General features: G+C 38.8%; 1 protein-coding gene across 2 annotated transcripts in view; it reads right to left on the bottom strand.

The window, feature by feature from the left end:
- DECR1 (2,4-dienoyl-CoA reductase 1) overlaps positions 1 to 22,153 on the bottom strand; it is a 43,534-nt gene that overhangs the window by 13,949 nt on the left and 7,432 nt on the right. Inside the window, exons 3-6 of one of the 2 annotated variants that reach the window (XM_070802933.1) lie at positions 8,752 to 8,954; positions 7,514 to 7,571; positions 7,307 to 7,393; positions 6,223 to 6,370 (exon numbers count right to left, since the gene is read on the bottom strand). In XM_070802933.1, coding sequence (XP_070659034.1) covers positions 6,223 to 6,370; positions 7,307 to 7,393; positions 7,514 to 7,571; positions 8,752 to 8,954 — 496 coding nt within the window. The remainder of the gene's footprint in view (positions 1 to 6,222; positions 6,371 to 7,306; positions 7,394 to 7,513; positions 7,572 to 8,751; positions 8,955 to 22,153) is intronic. The other variant, XM_070802934.1, reaches the window with a different exon arrangement.

Here is a 22,153-nt window from a genome sequence, read left to right on the forward strand (position 1 = left end):
GAAAAGGAAAAGATCTACCTATAGAAAATAAACCCAAAACAAGAAAACAGTAATAGGATCATATATATTGATAATTAACTTAAATGTAAATGGAGTAAATGTACCAACCAAAAGACATAGACTGGCTGAGCAGATGAAAACATGTGCATGTAGGCACTTCCACTCACCACATCACTCTGCTTGATCCCCCAAATTGTATGTAATTATTTTATATTGTTAGGTTAATCACGTTCCCATTATGGCTTGCAACAGTAATTATCTTTCATTTTTTATTTGGCTACTGATTGTGAAAACTGATCAATATCTTTTACTATTGTGACTATGTAACCATTACTCACTTAGTACCATGGTATCACGACTGGTCAACAGAAAATAGAAATCTGTATCACCAAAAGTAGCATTTAATAGAAAAACCTGTAATCATTTTTAAAAATCCAGATGCATATCAGTATTACCTTGGAATTCTTTGAAAAATACAAATGTCCAGGTGTTACTTGTTTTTTTTTTTTTTTTTTTGCCAGTTTCAGATATGTGTCTAATGAGCAGCCATGTTTAAAGACAACTGAACTCTATGAGGATCTTTTACTTTTATCTAGCTTGTTTCACATTCTCTATTGTACATTCAGTGCTCCCATTTCATTTAGTTTATGTTTTCCAGTTTCTCCACCTTCTCTTTTTTTTTCTAATGTTCTTTCTCAAGCCTTTAACAAGCATAGTAGAAAATCTTTTGTATACAAGGCTTCCCCGATAGCTCAGTTGGTAAAGAATCCACCTGCAATGCAGGAGACCCTGGTTCAATTCCTGGGTCAGAAAGATCCCCTGGAGAAGGGAAAGGCTACCCAATCCAGTATTCTGGCCTGGAGAATTCCATGGATTATAGAGTCCATGGGGTCGCAAAGAGTCGGCCACAACTGAGTGACTTTCACTTTCACATATGTATAATATATATATTTTTGAAGATTTATGAATTTTTGCCTAACTAAAAAATTTATGACATTTTGATTTCACCTGATTGACTTAGTGTGAATAGAATGCTAGATTTCTAATTTTAAAAATAGATATGCAACAAGAAACAAAGGTTTACTACATAGCACAGGGAACAAAGTCAATATCTTATTATAACCTATAATGGAAAATAATTTCCAAAATAATATATGTGTATATGTATAACTGAATCACACAAGAAAGGAATTCTACTTCTTGAAATTTAGTAATGTTTACCTTTTTGTCAGTTTTTCTAAATGTCCTATGGAAACCAAATAACAAATGAAATACAAAATTTTAAATATAGTTCTGTAGGATATAAGATTAATATAAATATAAAACTATTATATTTAAATTATTAATGACATCATTCAAGACACATCTATTCTTATTTTTTCTGTAACTGATAAAATATTCTCAGAGAAATATTAATATGTCTCACTATGATTATATATTTTTTCCTTTTCCCTTACATTTCTTCTCAGCTTTGCTTTATATATCTTTGTTTCTCTGTTGTTAGGTGTGTAATGATTTATGATGTCTATCTCCTTTGTGAATTGTACCTTTTATCATTAAAAATATCATTTTTGTTTAAAAAAACAAAAGATGGAAGAAAAAATGATATTGTAAGTATTCTAAAATATTTCAAGGAAAACATGAGTATAATTAGAAATACAAAAGTAGAACCAAATAGAACTTCTAACACTAAAAAACATCTGAAATGAAAAATCAAATAAATGGTCTTAGTTGCAGAAGAAAAGATCCATGCTCTTGAAGACACCACAAATATCAAGCATGGAAAATAAAGGACAAAGAAGGGATAAAAATTGAGGGGAAAAAAAAGGCAGAACGTCAATGAGCTGTGGAAGTATCTAGCATGTTAACATATATATAATTGAAGTCCCAGAATAAAGGAACAGAAAAATCATTTGGAGAAATAAAGACTGCAAATGTGCTATATTTGGTAAAAACTACAACCTCTAGAGACCAGATGGAGAAGACAATGGCACCCCACTCCAGTACTCTTGCCTGGAAAATCCCATGGATGGAGGAGCCTGGTGGGCTACATCCATGGGGTCGCTAAGAATCGGACATGACTGAGCGATTTCACTTTCACTTTTCACTTTCACACATTGGAGAAGGAAATGGCAACCCACTCCAGTGTTCTTGCCTGGAGAATCCCAGGGACGGGGGAGCCTAGTGGGCTGCCGTCTATGGGGTTGCACAGAGTCAAACACGACTGAAGCGACTTAGCAGCAGCAGCAGCAGCTAGAGACCAGATAACCTACTCTTTTATCGTTACTTCTGTTATTACCTAGAAAGGGTCTATGATCCTCTGGATCATAGAAAAAGCCAGAAAATTCCAAAAGACATCTGCTTCACTGACTATGCTAACACATTTGACTGTGGATCACGACAAACTGGAAAATTCTGAAATTCTGAAAGAGACAGGAATACCAGACCATCTTACCTGTCTCCTGAGAAACCTGTATGTAGGGCCAGAAGCAGCCTTTAGAACAGGACATGGAACAATGGACTAGTTTGAAATTGGGAAAGGAGTACATCAAGACCATATATTGTCACCCTGCTTATTTAACCTATATGCTGGGTTCATCATGCAAAATGCTGGGCTGTATACTCACAAGCTGGAATCAAGACTGCTGGGACAAATAGCAACAACCTCAGATATGCAGATGATACCACTTTAATGGTAGAAAGTGAAGAGGAACTAAAGAGTTTCTTCATGAAGGTGAAACAGGAGAGTGAAAAAGCTGGCTTAAAAACTCAACTTTTAAAAAATGAAGACCATGGCATCTGGTCCCATCACATCATGGCAAATAGATGGGGTAAAATTGGAAACAATGAAAGATTTTACTTTCTTGAGCTTCAAAATCACTGTGGACAGTGACTACAGCCACAAAATTAAAAGATGCTTGCTGCTTGGAATAAAAGCTATTAAAAAACCTAGACAGCATATTAAAAGGCAGAGACACTACTTTGCCAACAAAGGTCTCTATTGTCAAAGCTATGGTTTTTCCAGTAGTCATGTACAAATATAAGAGTTAGACCATAAAGAAGACTGAGAGCCACAAAATTGATGTTTTTGAACTGTGGTGTTGGAGAAGACTCTTGAGAGTCCCTTGGACTGCAAGGAGATCAAACCTATCAATCCTAAAGGATATCAACCTTGAAGGTTGATATTCATTGGAAGGACTGATGCTGAAACTGAAGCTCCAGTACTTTGGTCACCTAATGTGAAGAGCTGACTCATTGGAAAAGACCCTGATGCAGAGAAAGATTGAGGGCAAAAGGAGAAGGGGGTGACAGAGGATGAGACAGTTGGATGGTATCACTGACTCAATGGACATGACTTTGAGTAAACTCCAGGAGATAGTGAAGGACAGGGAAGCCTGGCATTCTGCAGTTCGTGGGGTCGCACAGTGTCAGACACAATTAAGTGACTGAACAACAACAGACTAGGAGGAGATATTCTAAATACATACTATATCTCACAAAGTACTCAGTACAGAGTCTATGAAAATTTTCTACAAATCAATAATAAAAAGGTAGAGCAAAATGGAACAACAGACTGGTTCCAAATAGGAAAAGGAGTACGTCAAGGCTGTATATCATCACCCTGCTTATTTAATTTATATTCAGAGCACATCATGAGAAACACTGGGCTGGAGGAAGCACAAGCTGGAATCAAGATCCCGGGAGAAATATCAATAATCTCAGATATGCAAATAATACCACCCTTATGGCAGAAAGTGAAGAAGAACTAAAGAGCTTCTTGATGAAAGTGAAACAGGAGAGTGAAAAAGTTGGCTTAAAGCTCACCATTCAGAAAACTAAGATCATGGCATCCAGTCCCATCACTTCATGGCAAATAGATGGGGAAACAGTGGCAGACTTTATTATTTTGGGCTCCAAAATCACTGCAGATGGTGATTGCAGCCATGAATTAAAAGACGCTTACTCCTTGGAAGGAAAGTCATGGCCAGCCTAGACAGCATATTAAAAAGCAGAGACATTACTTTGTCAATAAAGGTCCATTTAGTCAAGGCTATGGTTTTTCCAGTGGTCATTGATGGATGTGAGAGTTGGACTATAAAGAAAGCTGAGTGCAGAAGAATTGATGCTTTTGAACTGTGGTGTTGGAGAAGACCCTTGAGAGTCGCTTGGACTGCAAGGAGATCCAACCAGTCCATCCTAAAGGAGATCAGTCCTGGGTGTTCATTGGAAGGACTGAAGCTGAAGGTGAAACTCCAATACTTTGGCCACCTGATGCGAAGAGCTGACTCATTTGAAAAGACTCTGATGCTGGGAAAGACTGAAGGTGAGAGGAGAAGGGGGTGACACAGGAGATGGTTGGATGGCATCACTGACTCAATGGACATGAGTTTGGGTAAACTCCGGGAGTTGGTGATGGACAGGGAGGCCTGGCGTGCTGTGGTCCATGGGGTCACAAAGAGTTGGACACCACTGAGCGACTGAACTGAACTGAACTGAAAACTGTCAGGTTACAGCATCTATAACTGACAGGAATTTTGGCAGAAAAAAACTGGCTCCATCTTTTAAGAAGCCTGAGCTAATATAATTTTAATGAAGTCCATAGAATTTTAATTTTAATCCAATGTGATGAGTAAAAATAGATCAAAGTCTATATTACAATGAAAGACAATAATGAGAAAAGAAAGGAGAGTCAGACGGAAGTCAAGAATAACAAAGACGGGCAGGGGATGAAATAAAACAGACAAGACAGGGAAATACCAAGTGATGAGAGAGACCGAGATGAAGAAATAAACAGAGAAACAAAAGTGAAGAGTTGATAGAGAGTGAGAGAGACAGACATATGGAGAGAAACCGAGAAATGAGTAAGAGGTATGGAGAGAGGAAATCAGACACAGTGTGGATAATTCTCAAATACACTTGAAAAAGGATACAGTAAGAAGAGATATAGAAGAGATACAAGGATCCTGGGAGAGAGAAGAGAGAGAAGTCAGCCCACACTTCTCTATCTCCCCACTCAATCATCCTTCTTTAAAAAAATTTTTTTAAAAAGCAAATTCCCTATCTCAATCATATTCACTTTGCTATAATAGGAATTGAAACATAGGGTTTCAACTTCAATAAGAGAACAGGGAAAAGATGGAAGTTGTTAGCATACGTGTAGAAAAAAGGCTAATGCCCCTCTAGAATCCTTCTGTCTGTTCCTAGATCCTTTCTCAAGCTGATTTGAGAATTATCCACGCTGTACAGAAGAAGAAATTGAATCTAATGAGACAAAAGCTTTGAACCAACAGAAGGAAACTGATCAGCTCCATGCCATTCCCCTCAAGCCCCAAAGGGCATCCTTCAAGTAACACAAGGATACTTCCTCCTTGTCCTGGTTCGGAATACTCTATCACCTCTCTGAGAAAATACCTGCACCCTTCAAGTCCCAGCCACAGTCTGATCAGGGACAGTGTCTTATTCACCTCTGTCATTTGGACATGCAGCACAGGGTATGGTACACAAAAGTCATCAGTGAGTGTTAAGTGAGTAACTGTACACTGATTCTAGACATACTCGTTTTTCCAGTGGCCGTGTATGGATGTGAGAGGTGGACTGTAAAGAAAGCTGAGCACCAAAGAATTGATGCTTTTGAACTGTGGTGTTGGAGAAGATTCTTGAGAGTCCCTTGGACTGCAAGGAGATCCAACCAGTCCTTCCTAAAGGAAATCAGTCCTGAATGTTCATTGGAAGGACTGATGCTGAAGCTGAAACTCCAATACTTTGGCCACCTGAGGTGAAGAACTGACTCATTGGAAAAGACCCTGATGCTGGGAGGGATTGGGGCAGGAGGAGAAGGGGACAACAGAGGATGAGATGGCTGGATGGCATCACTGACTTGATGGACATGAGTTTGAGCGAACTCCGGGTGTTGGCGATGGACAGGGAGGCCTGGCGTGCTGTGGTTCATGGGGTCGCAAAGAGTCAGACACAACTGAGCGACTGAACTGAACTGAACTGAACTGACTCACTTGATACCATTGCATCACGACTGGTCAACAGAAAATAGAAATCCATATCACCAAAAGTAGCATTTAATAGAAAAACCTGTAATCAGGTTTTTCTGAGTGACTGAACTGACTGTACAAGTACAGACATTGCATCATTGAGTATCCCAGGGCTTAGCACAGAACCTGCACACAGTAGGGATCCAATTAATATGTGAAAAATAAATAAACATACCTTTCTGTGCTTTGATTAGTTCCTTCCCAATTGCTAGAGTCACAAAGGCTGTGCCATTCAGAACTATGTCAGTTATTGTCTTCCAAGCATTAGGAGAGAGTCTTTCAGAGGGAGAAATAAAATTCCCTGCTGCATTGTTTATCACAATCTAACAAGTGAATAAGGCAAGTTATAGAAACTTAGATGAGGAGGAATATTTTTCCTAAAGAGCTTTTATTTCTGAAACTTAAAGCTAAAGTCCATAGTCTGTTAGGAACAGTACTGTGAGATTTGGTTCAGTTTTACTTTCTGTGAGCCTTTGAAAATTTCCTCTTTTTGTTTACCAAATTTTGGAATTCTAATCCGTGTCTCAAAATTAGGGTAGAGTCTATTACTAAAAATATACATATAGATTAAGCATGTCTAGGATGTGATTATTTATTTCAAGGAATCTCAATTAAAGTGCCTTTAATTTCTGATATCATTTTGGCTTAATTTAGCTAATGAAATTCTTGGTTGATGACCAACTTCTTCAATAACAATAAAAATTCCACTTAGTTCTATAGTAGATATTGATTTGTCCAAAAATATCTTTAACATAGCAAAGTGCTCTCTTTGAGACTACTGGAGAAAAGGCTTCTTTCCAATATGCGAACCAAACAAAAGCAAAACATCCATGTATATCTCAGGTCTTATAAGGAGAAATCTGGAGCGTTTTTGTCCGTTTCCTTGTTTGTATTATTTTCCTCCATGGACAGAGATAATCCAAAATTATAAAGAAAAGCAAAGAGCATGAATCATTTAAACTAAATATTGTGCTCTTGGATAGCTACTCTTATTTCATAATCTTATTAAATATAGTGAAATAAAGTTTGTTCTATATGATTATAAATGTATTTTTAAAGTGTTCCTAAAAGGAAATAGTATAGCAGTCTACCTACTCTACTCCCTAGCAAAAAGAGCTGGCTTTTTGCTAGCAGAGGAAAACAGGGGCTTCTTAACACAGCACTTGCTCAGCATCAATATTTTATTTCATTAATACACCTTGGTAGGTGCTATCAACATCAAACACCTCATACTGTCGCCTCATCACCATCACACTTACATCAGGATGTCCGATGACTTTGATGGTTTCTGACACAGCGTTTTGCACCATATCGGGGTCCCTCACATCACACTGAATTGCATGAACCTGCAAAACAACAAAAACAAAAAGTTCTACATTTTTCAGACTTCTTAATCCAGAAGCATGAGTCACTTACTTAAGCATGTTATCATTCTGAAATCTGATTTAAATAACTTTTTAATGTACCTTATTTCCAGTTTGAGAAGATATCTGCTCTGCAGTTGCTTTCAAAACATCAATTTTTCTAGAAAGAAACACATGGTACTTTGCATGAGTTCTGAAATAACTTCATGTTATATTTTTCTTTTTAATTTCATAAATTAAGAAAGAATTTACAGTTTAAAGACATGTATTTTGAGGACAATAGAAAAGCTAAATCTATAAACAAGTTAGTTTGAGTGCATTTATTTTCCAGAAGTTACATTTAAGCAATTTTCATATATCTGACATTAATTGATAGAATTAGTTTTAAGCCAGTTAAATTTTAAATTATTTCTTTAATTATATTCTTTTCTATGTGTTTTCTTGTCCAGGCATGCTTTAGAAGGAAAATACATTCCTGGAATGATGTAAGCTTAGGTTAAACTATTTTTAAAAAATCTATGTTCTATATAAATCTATGTTACCAGATTTTATACCAAATTGATGGGTTTGGACAACCTAGATGTACTCAGAATCTTACACGCTTCAGAAAAACAAACACACAAAAGCAATGTAAATCACATAGTATTACAAAGACAATAATATATTAACACACTTAAAAACATTGCAACATAAAAAAAAAAATGTTCTGGCCAATTTGCGTTAAAAGAAACATCTGAAAGAAACTCCTTTGGGCCCTTATAAATTATACAGTGACTTATCATTCAGACTATTATTTAGCCTATCTAAAAATTTTACAGTATTCCAAACTGAAAGAAAGGATAGATTTTTTGGCCAGTCTCTAAACCTCTAACTTGAATAGCTATAAGATACCAGGACATGCCTAAATAAATTCTTTCCACAAGGCCTCCCCCTTCCTATATTCATCACAATCGATGTTTTGAAATATTTGCCCGTCTTATAGGAAATGGAAGCATTCTATCCATTATCCTGGTGCAAGGTTAACTATCTACTGAATCAGTAATTATAATCACTCTCACTGAAAACAAAGGAGCCTCAATATAGTACTTCATTACTTCATACACAGAAAAAATTCTGTCGCTGAATTTGTGAAGTATATTATCAGTTCCATCATCAATCATTACTTCTATCATCACAAATAATAACTGACTTTTTCCAAGGAGATTTAAATCATCTAAAGACTATTTCATAGAGATTAAGATGCAAATCAAACAAATCTGGCAAAAAGTGTTTTCAACATTGTAGCACAGACTTATTCCATCAATAGACTCTCGCCTGGCAACTTACTGAGACTCACTCACCGGCTGGCTATCACGCACTGTGCACCCAGGCTGGACAGACAAGTTGTCATTCCTTTTCCAAGGCCAGTGCCTCCCCCGGTAATAAATGCTACTTTTCCTTGAAAACTATTGGCTGGTAGCATCACTTTTGGAAAAGGTGGAAAGAATTTAGACTGCAAAGCTTCACTGTTTTGATATAATGTTTTTGTTCCATAACTGAAAAACTAATAGAAGAAAAAAGAATTGAAATAGGCATACTTGTGTTCCCACAAAAGATATGAGATTTTAAACTTATTCTTTAATATTGGTCAAATTCGTGGATTAACACAAACACTGTAAACATATTGGTACTGTATTTAACCAATTTTTGTACTTTTTCTGTTGGAATGTTAAGTAGCTTAGTAGAATGGTTTATAGCAAGGGCTTTGGGGCTAGACTAGGAGAGAACTTTCTCCCTAGTCATACAACCTTCAGCAAGTTATTTAATCTCCATTTGCCTCAATTTCTTCTATAATTGGAAATAATGACGGAACCTTCCTCACGGTCATTATAAGGTTTTCACAAGACAATATAAATAATATACTTAGGAAATTGGATAGCACATAGAAAACACTCTATAAATGCTGGCATTGTTAGTTCATGTGTTTAGCTTAAATTTAACTTTAAAAAGCTTAAAGCATGTTTGTCTTTTAACAAGAACAACTTGGAAAAAATCACATTCCATCTTTTGAATCACTTAAGAACACTATAAAAATCCTTTATAAGGTTTATCAAATCAAATGCCTCTTCTCATGTTGTCTTTGAATAATAAATTTAAAATAGGAAAAAAACTAATTGTTATAATTAAAATGGGGGAAACTATAAAACCATTTTCAACTAAAAAAGTATTTGGACTGCCTTATCTCGTATTTTACAGCTTACCCTCATATTACTTATCGAAAACACTGCTATTCTCTCATTTTTAATTATGAAAACAAACTTTTAAGTGTTAAACACAGAAACAAATAAAGAGCTAACATATTCATTAAGTGTTTACCACGTATCAGGATTAGAAACTAATTGTCACCACCCCATGAAATAGGTGCTAATTTTACCCCATTGTACAGGAGGGGCCCAGAGAAGATAAACATGTTGCCCAAGTTGCAAAACCAAGATTATAAAACCTTGCATGTTGTCTCTTTATATTCACTGAGATACTACTGAGTTTAATAATCACACTATTCGGGTATCTGATATTTCCCATCAGGTCACGGTTGTAAGATTAAAACTTCAGAATATATAATTTCCCACTAGAGCATTCTTATACATTAAATGGGCTGTCATTATTTGTCTTGAGATATCTAGAAATTTACTGTAAGGAAACAGAAGTCAATAACTTCAGTTCAGTCGCTCAGTCGTGTCCGACTCTTCGCGACCCCATGAATCACAGCACGCCAGGCCTTCCTGTCCATCACCAACTCCCGGAGTTCACTCAGACCAACATCCATTGAGTCAGTGATGCCATCCAGCCATCTCATCCTCTGTCGTCCCCTTCTCCTCCTGTCCCCAATCCCTCCCAGCATCAGAGTCTTTTCCAATGAGTCAACTCTTCACATGAGGTGGCCAAAGTACTGGAGTTTCAGCTTTAGCATCATTCCTTCCAAAGAAATCCCAGGGCTGATCTCCTTCAGAATGGATTGGTTGCATCTCCTTGCAGTCCAAGGGACTCTCGAGAGTCTTCTCCAACACCACAGTTCAAAAGCATCAATTCTTCAGTGCTCAGCATTCTTCACAGTCCAACTCTCACATCCATACATGACCACAGGAAAAACCATAGCCTTGACTAGACGAACCTTTGTTGGCAAAGTCATGTCTCTGCTTTTGAATATGCTATCTAGGTTGGTCATAACTTTCCTTCCAAGGAGTAAGCGTCTTTTAATTCATGGCTGCAGTCACCATCTGCAGTGATTTTGGAGCCCAGAAAAATAAAGTCTGACACTGTGTCCACTGTTTCCCCATCTATTTCCCATGAAGTGATGGGACTGGATGCCATGATCTTCATTTTCTGAATGTGGGCTTTAAGCCAACTTTTTCACTCTCCACTTTCACCTTCATCAAGAAGCTTTTTAGTTCCTCTTCACTTTCTGCCATAAGGGTGGTGTCATCTGCATATCTAAGGTTATTGATATTTCTCCTGGCAATCTTGATTCCAGCATGTGTTTCTTCCCGTCCAGCATTTCTCATGATGTACTCTGCATATAAGTTAAATAAGCAGGGTGATAATATACAGCCTTGACATACTCCTTTTCCTATTTGGAACCAGTCTGTTGTTCCATGTCCAGTTCTAACTATTGCTTCTTGACCTGCATACAGATTTTTCAAGAGGCAGGTCAGGTGGTCTGGTATTCCCATCTCTTTCAGAATTTTCCACAGTTTATTGTGATCCACACAGTCAAAGGCTTTGGCATAGTCAATAAAGCAGAAATAGATGTTTTTCTGGAACTCTCTTGCTTTTTCCATGATCCAGCGGATGTTGGCATTTGATCTCTGTTTCCTCTCCCTTTTCTAAAACCAGCTTGAACATCTGGAAGTTCATGGTTCACATACTGCTGAAGCCTGGCTTGGAGAATTTTGAGCATTACTTTACTAGCATGTGAGATGAGAGCAATTGTGCGGTAGTTTGAGCGTTCTTTGGCATTGCCTTTCTTTGGGATTGGAATGAAAACTGACCTTTTCCAGTCCTGTGGCCACTGCTGAGTTTTCCAAATTTGCTGGCATATTCAGTGCAGCACTTTCACAGCATCATCTTTCAGGATTTGGAATAGCTCAACTGGAGTTCCATCACTTCCGCTAGCTTTGTTCATAGTGATGCTTTCTAAGGCCCACTTGACTTCACATTCCAGGATGTCTGGCTCTAGGTCAGTGATCACACCATCATGATTATCTGGGTCATGAAGCTCTTTTTTGTACAGTTCTTCTGTGTATTCTTGCCACCTCTTCTTAATATCTTCTGCTTCTGTTAGGTCCATACCATTTCTGTCCTTTATCGAGCCCATCTTTGCATGAAATGTCCCCTTGGTATCTCTAATTTTCTTGAAGAGATCTCTAGTCTTTCCCATTCTGTTGTTTTCCTCTATTTCTTTGCATTGATCACTGAGGAAGGCTTTCTTATCTCTTCTTGCTATTCTTTGGAACTCTGCATTCAGATGCTTATATCTTTCCTTTTCTCTTTTGCTTTTTGCTTCTCTTCTTTTCACAGCTATTTGTAAGGCCTCCCCAGACAGCCATTTTGCTTTTTTGCATTTCTTTTCCATGGGGATGGTCTTGATCCCTGTCTCCTGTACAATGTCACGAACCTCTGTCCATAGTTCATCAGGCCCTCTATCTATCAGATCTAGGCCCTTAAATCTATTTCTCACTTCCACTGTATAATCAATAACTTAGGATAAGGCTATTCACAAGTAGAAATTGAATAAGAAAATGCTTATAATATGATGTAAAAAATAAGAGAGAGAAATATACAGGATGTTCTGAACTATAAATAAAAATACATGCTTAGAAAAATGACTGGAAGGAAATAACAACAGTAAGTAGTGGATTTGATATTTGCCAAGTGCCAGGTCTAATTAGGACTTTCTACAACCCTATAAGGTAAACTGTATTGTCACAATAGAGTGGGAAAGACTAGAGATCTCTTCAAGAAAATTGCAGATATCAAAGGTACATTTCATGCATGGATGATCATGATAAAGGACAGAAACAGCAAGGACCTAACAGAAGCAGAAGAGATTAAGAAGTGGAAAGAATACAGAAAAAAGAATTATACTAAAAAGGTCTTAATGACCCAGATAACCATGATGGTGTGGTCATTCACCTAGAGTCATACATCCTAGAATGTGAAGTCAAGTTGGCCTTAGGAAGCATTACTATGAACAAAGCTAGTGGAGGTAATGGAATTCCAGCTGAGTGATTTCAAATCCTAAAAGATGATGCAGCTAAAGTGCTGCATTCAGTATGTCAGTGAACTTGGAAAACTCAGCAGTAGCCACACAGCTGGAAAAGGTCAGTTCTCATTGCAATCCCAAAGAAGGGCAATGCCAAAGAATGTTCAAACTATTGTACAGTTTCACTAATTTCACATGTTAGTAAGGTTAAGGTTAAAAATCCTTCAAGCTAGGCTTCAGCAGTACGTGAACCAAGAACTTCCAGATGTACAAGCTGGTTTAGAATGGCAGAGGAACCAGAGATCAAATTGACAATATTTGTTGGATTATGGAGAAAGCAAGGGAATTCCAGAAAAACATCTGCTTCATTGACTATGCGAAAGGATGGACTGGATCACAACAAACTGTAGAAAATTCTTAAAGAGATGGGAGTACCAACTACCTTACCTGACCCCTGAGAAAACTGTATGTGGGTCAAGAAGCTATAGTTAGAACTGGGTATGAAACAACTGACTTGTTCATGGAGTTCTCCACTGGTTCAATGGAGAAAGGAGTATGACAAGGCTGAATATTGTCACTCTACATATTTAAATCTATGCAGAGTACATCATGAGAATGCCAGGCTGGATGAATCACAAGCTGGAATCAAGATCTCCAGGAGAGATTACAACAACCTGAGATATGCGGACCGTAACACTATAAAAAGAGGAACTGAAGAGCCTCTTGATAAGGGTGAAAGAGGAGAGTGAAAAGCTGGCTTGAAACTCAACATTAAAAAAAACTAAGATCATGGCTTCCAGTCCCATCACTTCATGGCAAATACAAGGAGAAAAAGTGGATGCAATGACAGATTTTATTTTCTTGGGCTCCAAAATCACCAGGGATAGTGACTGCAGCCATGAAATTAAAAGACACTTGCTCTTTGGAATGGAAGTTATGCCAAACCTAGACAGTATATTAAAAAGCAGAGACATTACTTTGCTGACAAAGGTTCATATAGTCAAAGCTACGGTTTGTCCAGTAGTCATGTATGAATGTGACAGTTGGACCATAAAGAAAGCTGAGAGTCAAAGAACTGATGCTTTTGAATTGTGGTTCTAGAGAAGGCTCTTGAGAATCTCTTGGACTGCAAGGAGATCAAACTAGTCAATCCTAAAGGAAATCAACCATGAATATTTATTGGAAGGACTGATGCTTAAGCTGAAGCTCAAATACTTTGGCCACCTGATGTAAAGAGATTAGAAAAGCCTTGATCCTGGAAAGACTGAAGGCAAAAGGAGATGTGGGCAACTGAGGATGAGATGGTTAGATAGCATCACCAACTCAATGGCCATGAATTTGAGCAAATTCCAGGGGATAGTTGAGGACAGAGCAGCTTGGCATGCTGCAGTCCATGGGGTCACAAAGAGTTGGAGACAACTTACGGGACAAAAGCAACAACAACACTGTTACTCCAATTTTATAGATGAGAAAACTGAAGCAAACAGGTAGGTCAAGTAACTAACTTTTAGAGGCAAATAATGAAAGTAGTAAAGATTCAAATCTAAGATGTATCTGACTTCATTCATTACCTTTCACAGTCATTATGTATGACTAGGTAATGGCATAATAGAAGACTATTTGTTCTTTTTGTTAGGTTGGTTGATTTTGAGTAATTTCAAATTTTATTCAATAAATATTAATATGATTTGATTTTTAAACCAGGGGGGAAAAGTTACTGAAGGATAAAATTTGAAAATGTGTATAAAGGATAAATAAAAATGTGCAGATCTGGTCATCTTCCAAGCTGGTCATTATATTTCCTTTAGTTTCATGTTGACAAAGCCTTGAAGGACTTCTTATCTCTCCTTGTTATTCTCTGGAATTCTGCATTCACTTGGATATATATTTTCCTTTCTCCTTTGCCTCTCACTTCTCTTTTTCCTCAGCTATTTGTTAAGGCCTTCTCAAACAACCACTTTGCCTTCTTGCATTTCTTTTTTGGGGGGATGGTTTTGGTCATCACCTCCTGTACAATGTTACAAACCTCTGTCCATAGTTCTTCAGCCATTCTGTCTACCAGATCTAGTCCCCTGAATCTATTCGTCACCTCCACTGTATAATCATAAGCAATTTGAATGTCCTAATGGCTTTCCAGTACTTTGGCCACCTCATGCGAAGAGCTGACTCATTGGAAAAGACTCTGATGCTGGGAGGGATTGGGGGCAGGAGGAAAAGGGGACGACAGAGGATGAGATGGCTGGATGGCATCACAGACTCGAGGACGTGAGTTTGAGTGAACTCCAGGAGTTGGTGATGGACAGGGAGGCCTGGCGTGCTGTGATTCATGGGGTTGCAAAGAGTCGGACACGACTGAGTGACTGAACTGAACTGAACTGAACTGAATGGCTTTCCCTACTTTCTTCAAATTGAGTCTGAATTTTACAATAAGGAGCTGATGATCTGAGCCACAGTCAGCTCCAGGTCTTGTTTTGCTGACTCTATAGGGCTTCTCCATCTACCGCTACAAAGAACATAATCAATCTGATTTTGGTATTGACCATCTGGTGATGTCTATGTGAAGAGTTGTCTCTTGTGTCGTTGGAAAGGGGTGTTTACTATGACAAGTCTGTTTTCTTGGCAAAACTCTGTTAGCCATGCCCTGCTTCATTTTGCACTCCAAGGGCAAATTTGCCTGTTATTCCAGGTATCTCTTTACCTTCTACTTTTGTATCCTAGTCCCCTTGATGAAAAGGACATCTTTTGTGTGTGTGTGTGTGTGTGTGTGTGTGTGTGTGTGTGTATTAGTTCTAGGAGATCTTGTAGGTCTTCAAAGAACCATTCAACTTCAGCTTCTTCGGCATTATTGGCTGGGGCATAGACTTGATTTACTGTGACGTTGAATGGTTTGCCTTGGAAACAAACTGAGATCATTCTGTCATTTTTGAGATTGCATTCAAGTACTCTTTTGTTGACTATGATGGCTACTCCATTCCTTGTAAGATTCTTGCCCACAGTAGTAGATATAATGGTCACTTGAATTAAAATTAATTAAAATTCTCCCATTCCTGTCCATTTTGTTCACTGATACCTAAAATACTGATGTTCACTCTTGCCATCTCCTATTTGACCACATCCAATTTACCCTGATTAGCACACATGCACACAAAAGGTGGAGCAACACCTGAGTCTGAGTTGACTCAACACTGCCCACAACAAGTCCAGAGACCTTCCTACAAATATTGGATGACTTTCTGAGCAGGGAGATTGACTGAAGAAAACTGTGGGCAGAGGAAAATGAAGGAATCACAAGGATATTCTTCATACTGCCACTCTCCATATATTTCTCTCTTTTTTCTCATACGTTCTTATGTTGTCCTTTCTTTATTATTCCCTTAACTTTCACTTTTTAACCTACTTTTTCCAGTTTTAAAACATCTTATTTTTTTTTTAATTCATTTCATTTTTTTCCTGTTTTGAGGGTACTATGTAGTTATATTGCATTTTCCCCCATGCTTTCATTTTGCATTTTTGCTAGTCATGTTTTTACTACACATTTTCACTTAGGGGCTTGTTTATTAGCTTGATTGCTCTCTTCTGTTTTGACTCTAGTTTTTATCCTTTTCTCTGTTTTCTCTCTTCTTTTTATAAGTGTGCGAGTTTCTTTGGGTGTTACTGGCTACTGAGTGTTGCTTTCACCATTAGTCTTGGAGTTTTGTCCCACATGGCCTATGAAGTCTTGCTGCTACAGTTAGGGGTCGAGCCTGAGCCCCCGAGGTGGGAGACCCGAGTCTAGGACCTGGGACCACCAGAGAACTCCCAACTTCATGGAACATTAATCGTGAGCACTCTGCCAAAGGCCTCCCATCTCAACACTAAGACCAAGCCCACCCAAAAGCTAGCAAGCCTGTGTCATGCCAGTACTTTAGCAAAACAGGAACGCAACTTTGTTCATGAGCAGAAAGGCTGCCCAAAGCCGCACCAAGGCACAGACACCCAAAAAACACGACTGGAAATGGCACTACCCTTCAGAGAGACAAGATCCAGCTCCATGCACCAGAACACAGACACACATTCCCCCAACCAACAGACTTTCATAAGGCACTGGTCCAACTCCACCCACAAGGGGCAGATTTCACAACTGAGATGAACTATGACCTACCACCAGGCAGAAAGGAGACTCCAAACTCAGTAAGTTAAATAAAATAAAAAGACAGAAACATGCAGCAAATTTAAGGGCCATGGTAAAAACAAAAACAGAAAAACAAGGCCAAACAAATGAGGAGGAAATAAACAGCTTACCTGAAAAAGAATTCAGAGTAATGAAAGTAAAGATGATCCAAAATCTTGGAAATAAAATGAAGGCACAGATAAACAGACTCGAGGCAGGGATTGAGAAGATACGAGACAAAGTTAAAGAGGACCTAGAAGAATTAAAGAATAGACAATCAGCAATGAACAACACAATAACTGAGAGCAGGAACCAACAGCAGAATAACTGAGGCAGAAGAACAGACAAGTGAATCAGAAAGTAGAACGGTAAAAATCAATGAAGCAAAGCAGAATAAAGGGAAAAGAATAAAAAGAAATGAGGAAGTCTCAGAGATATCTGGGACAACATTAAGTGGACCAACATTCGAATCATAGGGGTTCCAGAAGAAGAAGAAGAAAAGAAAAGGCATGAAAAAAATATTTGAGATTAGAGTTGAAAACTTCCCTAACATTGGAAATGAACTAGCCTACCAAGACAGGTAGGCTAGGTAGGCTCTCTCCTACCAAGAGAGCCCATACAGGCTAAACCCAAGGAGAAAAACCCAAGACACATATTAATTGAACTAATGAAAATTAAATACAAAGAACAAGTACTAAAAGCAGCAAGGGAGAAGCCACAAATAACTTACAAGGGGATCCTCCTAAGGCTAACAGTTGATTTTTCAACAGAAACTCTGCAGGCTAGAAGGGAATGGGAGGCTATACTTCAAGTGATAAAAGGAAAAAAAACCTACAACCAAGATTACTCTTTTTAGCAAGGATCTCATTCAGATTTGAAGGAGAAAGCAAAAGCTTTACAGCCAAGCCAAAGTTAAGAAAATTCAGCACCACCAAACCAACGTTACAGCAAATGCTCAAGGAACTTTTCTAGACAGGAAATACAAGAGAAAGAAAAGGTCTACAAAAACAAATAATACAATACAGTAAATGGTAATAGGATCATGGGTGTGCATGCTCAGTCACTTCAGTCATGTCTGACTCTTTGCAGCCCTGTGGACTATAGCCTGCCAGGTTCGCTATCTATGGGATTCTCCAGGCAAGAACACTAGAGTGGGTCCCCATGCCCTCCTTACAGGGGATCCTCCCGACCCAGGGACCAAACCTATGTCTCCTGCATCTCTTGCACTGCAGGCAGATTCATTACTGCTCATTCACCAGGGGAGCACAGACATAACAATAATTATCTTAAACGTAAATGGACTAAATGCTACAACCAAAAGACACAGACTAGCTAAATGGATACAAAAAACAAGACCCCTATATATGCTATCTACAAGAGATCCACTTTAGACCTAAGCACAAATACAGACTGAAAGCGAAGGGCTAGAAAAAGATATTCCATACAAACAGAAATCAAAAGAAAGCAGGTGCAGCAACACTCATGTCAGCTAAAGTAGATTCATGTTGATGTACGGCAGAAACCAACACAGTACAGTAAGCGATTATCCTCCAATCAGAAATAAGTAATTCTTTAAATGTCAATTTCGTGAAGACCAAACAATCTTATTTGTCAAGCAACTTTGAAAGTGCACACTTTTGCATTTCTAAAGGAATTCATATAGCGCACAAACAGAGTAAGCCTACAATAACTACTTTGGAATTTATTTTATCCAGTTGCTAGAAGGCATAAGCCTGTGACATGCATGCATTCTTTTCAGTGCCCAGACCCTACTGTCACTTCCGCATAATTGACATGGTTCATAGTGTCTGGAAATATAAGGGGCAGACAGAACATTATTTCCTGCAGAATAAAGAGATCATCCCACCTGCTAATGCCAATAGTGTCAGGATACTAAAAACTTTAACAAAATTGAAGAGCCCAAATTCTACCCATTCCATTCTTGCCACAGGCTTTATTAAACTCAAACTCCACACCTGTGTGGTTTGCTTGAGCACCTCTACCTGCTCCTTCTCTTAAACCGGGCACTGTACAGAGGCCTCTGATATTCTAATCTTCTGCAGAACACAGATCTCATTGCCACAGCAACATGAAGGTAAGGCTAAGCAAATATAAAAGAGAGTTAGCTGACTCCAAGCTTCAGTGGCTAGGCTGAATTATGTGGTTGTTACCAGTTACAAAACAAAAATTACATTTTTGAGTGATGATATGTCCCATAGTGATGAACATCAGTCCTTGAAAAAGTAGCTGCTCTGTGTTACAGGGTGTACTTGCTAATTTTTATTACAGTTCTTATCTGTATGCAATTAGATGTAGACTAAATAGATGTTTCACCCACACTATGCAATCAAGGAAGATGAAATCAAAGAGATAAGTTAATAGGCACTTTGAAATTTTCAAGTGGAGTTTTCACTCCTGCTTGCCTCTCATTCAAGTCATCTCCTGTTGATCCCTATCACATTAGCCAAAACTAATATGACTAACTTTTTTGAACCAAGAAATATAAACCCTGCGCTTGAAAGAGATTTGTTTTGATTTGGGAATTTGCTTCTATGAAAAAGTACTAGAGACAAATATGATATTATAACTAGGTATACTGTTAACTCATTTTATTTTTAGCAAGTTTTTACTGAGCATATGCTATACCCAAGACACTCTTCCAACCAATGGCAATATAGTGGTGAGCAAAACAGATACACTATTCCATCCACAGAGAGATTATCTTTGGGACGAGGGCAGATAAATTAAGTGAAATATATAGTATAGAAAAAGCTAATGTGTTGCTGTGGGAAAAAAATAAGGCATAGAATATGGGTAGAGTGTTGCTATTTTAAATAGAGTGGTCAGCAAAGGTCTCACTGCAGTGACATCTGAACAAAGACCCAAAGGGAGTGAGGGGATGAGTCACATGGTTCTTTCAGGCAGAGGAAAAGCTAAAGGCAAAGCCCCTGAGAAGGAAGCCTACCGAGCACATGAAGAGTCAGAGGGCCAGCATGGCTGAAGAAGATGGAGGAAGGAGAAAGAGGGAGAGAGGTGAAGTCAGTGAGGCATAGAGGACGGGATCACAAAGGCTGAGTCAGCCACGACACGGACTGACATTCTTACTCAAGTTGTGTGGGAAACTTTCCAAAGTTTTGAGCACAGGACTGTCATGAGCTGCCTTAGGTTTGTAGACATTTGTTCTGGTTACTAAATTGAGAAGAAAATGTAGGAGGCAAAATGGAAAGCAGGGAAAGTAGGTGTAATGTTTTGTAGCTGGCCAGGCAAGAGATGACGACCTTGACTGAACGCCACCATAGGAGGAGTGGGAAGTCAACAAATAAAATTACTTGTGGGTGAGAAGGTCCCAGAAAAAGAAGATGCAGTGAATTACTATTTCCTCTTGCCTTAAAGTCCAACCTCAGCACACCTTGATCCATATCACTAAAAGAAGACAAAGAGGGCTCTCTCTTTAATCAAGGCTATTTGGTGGACCAAAATTTTCTGCTTCTCCCACCTTCATCTCAGTATCTGAAGCTACTTTGTGCGTTGCCTTTGTGTTTTAGAAAGAATAAGATTTAACGGTGAACTAGAAGGAAGTGGGGATGAGTCAGACAAAAGTCATTAGTCTGGGTGAGAAACAATGAGGACAGCAGAAATCAAGGCAAGACAACACTTCCCACACATTTAACACGTTGGTTAGCCTGAACTCAGAAGCCAGCCAACTGGAAATGGGAAGCAAGAAGGGGAGAGCTGAAGATGACAGAGTTTAAATAGTATAAATAGTAACTGAAATGACTCAGTTGATCTGAGAAGACTCAAGTTGGAGAATTGAAAATAACCAGTTCTGTATCAGAAATGTTTCACCTGGCATGCCTGTGGAATATTCAGGTGGAGATATCTAATCTGGAGTTAAAAATATAATTTTAAAGCATAAGCAAAATAAATCAGGGCTAAAGGTGAATGGCAACATCATTTCACAAATTGTGAAAGCCTACAGTTCTATCACAGCTTTTGATGCAAGATAGCACGGGAGTTTTCCCATTCTGGAAGGGATCACAGTACAGTCGTCCCCTTACTCTTAACTTACTTAACTTACCCAGGCATTTCTACTGTCAAAGTAAGTTATCATTTTAGGAAGAGAATATAGGACAGTTAAGTTTGCTGACTATTTTCCACCTGGAATTTTCTTTACAAACTAAGGGCTAGGGCTGGGTTTCCCTGGTGGCTCAGTGGTAAAGAGTCTGCCTGCCAATGCAGGAGACACAGCTTCAATCCCTGGCCCATGAAGATCCCACATGCCAGGGAGCAGCTAAACCCATGCGCCACGACTATTGAGGCTGTGCTCTGGAGCCCAGGAGCCACAACTCCTGAGCCCATGTGCTGCAGCTACTGACTCCCATGCACCCTAGAACTGGTGCTCTGTAACAAGAGAAGCCACTGCAAGGAGAAGCCTGAGCACCTTAACAAGGAGTAGCCCCTGCTCTCTGCAACTAGAGAAAGCCTGCATTCAGCAATGAAGATCCAGTGCAGCCATAAACAAATAAAACTAAAAAAAAAAAAAACAAAACAAAACTAAGGGTTGCCAAGTATTAATGAAATGCCTTCTAATTGCCCGTATTCTACCTCCCTAGTCAGTATCCTTCCTCTCTGCTTACTGTCTGACTTCAAAGACTCCTATCTTCCACCATTCACAAATACTAAGGGTCAGTGCTACATCATCTCTTAGGTGGTCTCTGCCCTCCAGTCCCCCTTTACCCAGCACATCTGCGATACTGCTCTCCAGAGTACTGCAAACCTGCTTGTAGCACTTCTCTCTTTGGGATTCCCTGAATAAAGTTCAGATTCCTCAGCTTCACCCAGCACAGCAAGTCATCATGACCTGGCTCTTCTCCATCTATCCAGCCTTATCTCCCTTTGCTTTCCCCTCTTTAAAATTTATACTCAGATAAACAAAATAGTCAGGGTTCCCCAAATACCAACTGTGTCCACCTCTCTATCTTTACACAAATGGATCTCCACCAACACTCAACATGCATCATTCAAAGGCTAAGGCCTTCGTTAACACTCCTGACAGACTTATCATTCTCCCCACCACCTCTACAACTTAATCAAATCACCTGCATACCAGTTTAGAAGTCCTAGAGGCCACCCTTACGGCAGAAAGTGAAGAAGAACTAAAGAGCCTCTTGATGAAAGTCAAAGAGGAGAGTGAAAAAGTTGGTTTAAAGCTCAACATTCAGAAAACTAAGATCATGGCATCCGGTCCCATAACTTCATGGGAAATAGATGGGGAAACAGTGGAAACAGTATCAGACTTTACTTTTCTGGGCTCCAAAATCACTGCAGATGGTGATTGCAGCCATGAAAT

This window comes from Bos indicus, chromosome 14, assembly GCF_029378745.1.
Source record: "Bos indicus isolate NIAB-ARS_2022 breed Sahiwal x Tharparkar chromosome 14, NIAB-ARS_B.indTharparkar_mat_pri_1.0, whole genome shotgun sequence".
In the NCBI taxonomy this organism is placed as follows: domain Eukaryota; kingdom Metazoa; phylum Chordata; class Mammalia; order Artiodactyla; family Bovidae; genus Bos; species Bos indicus.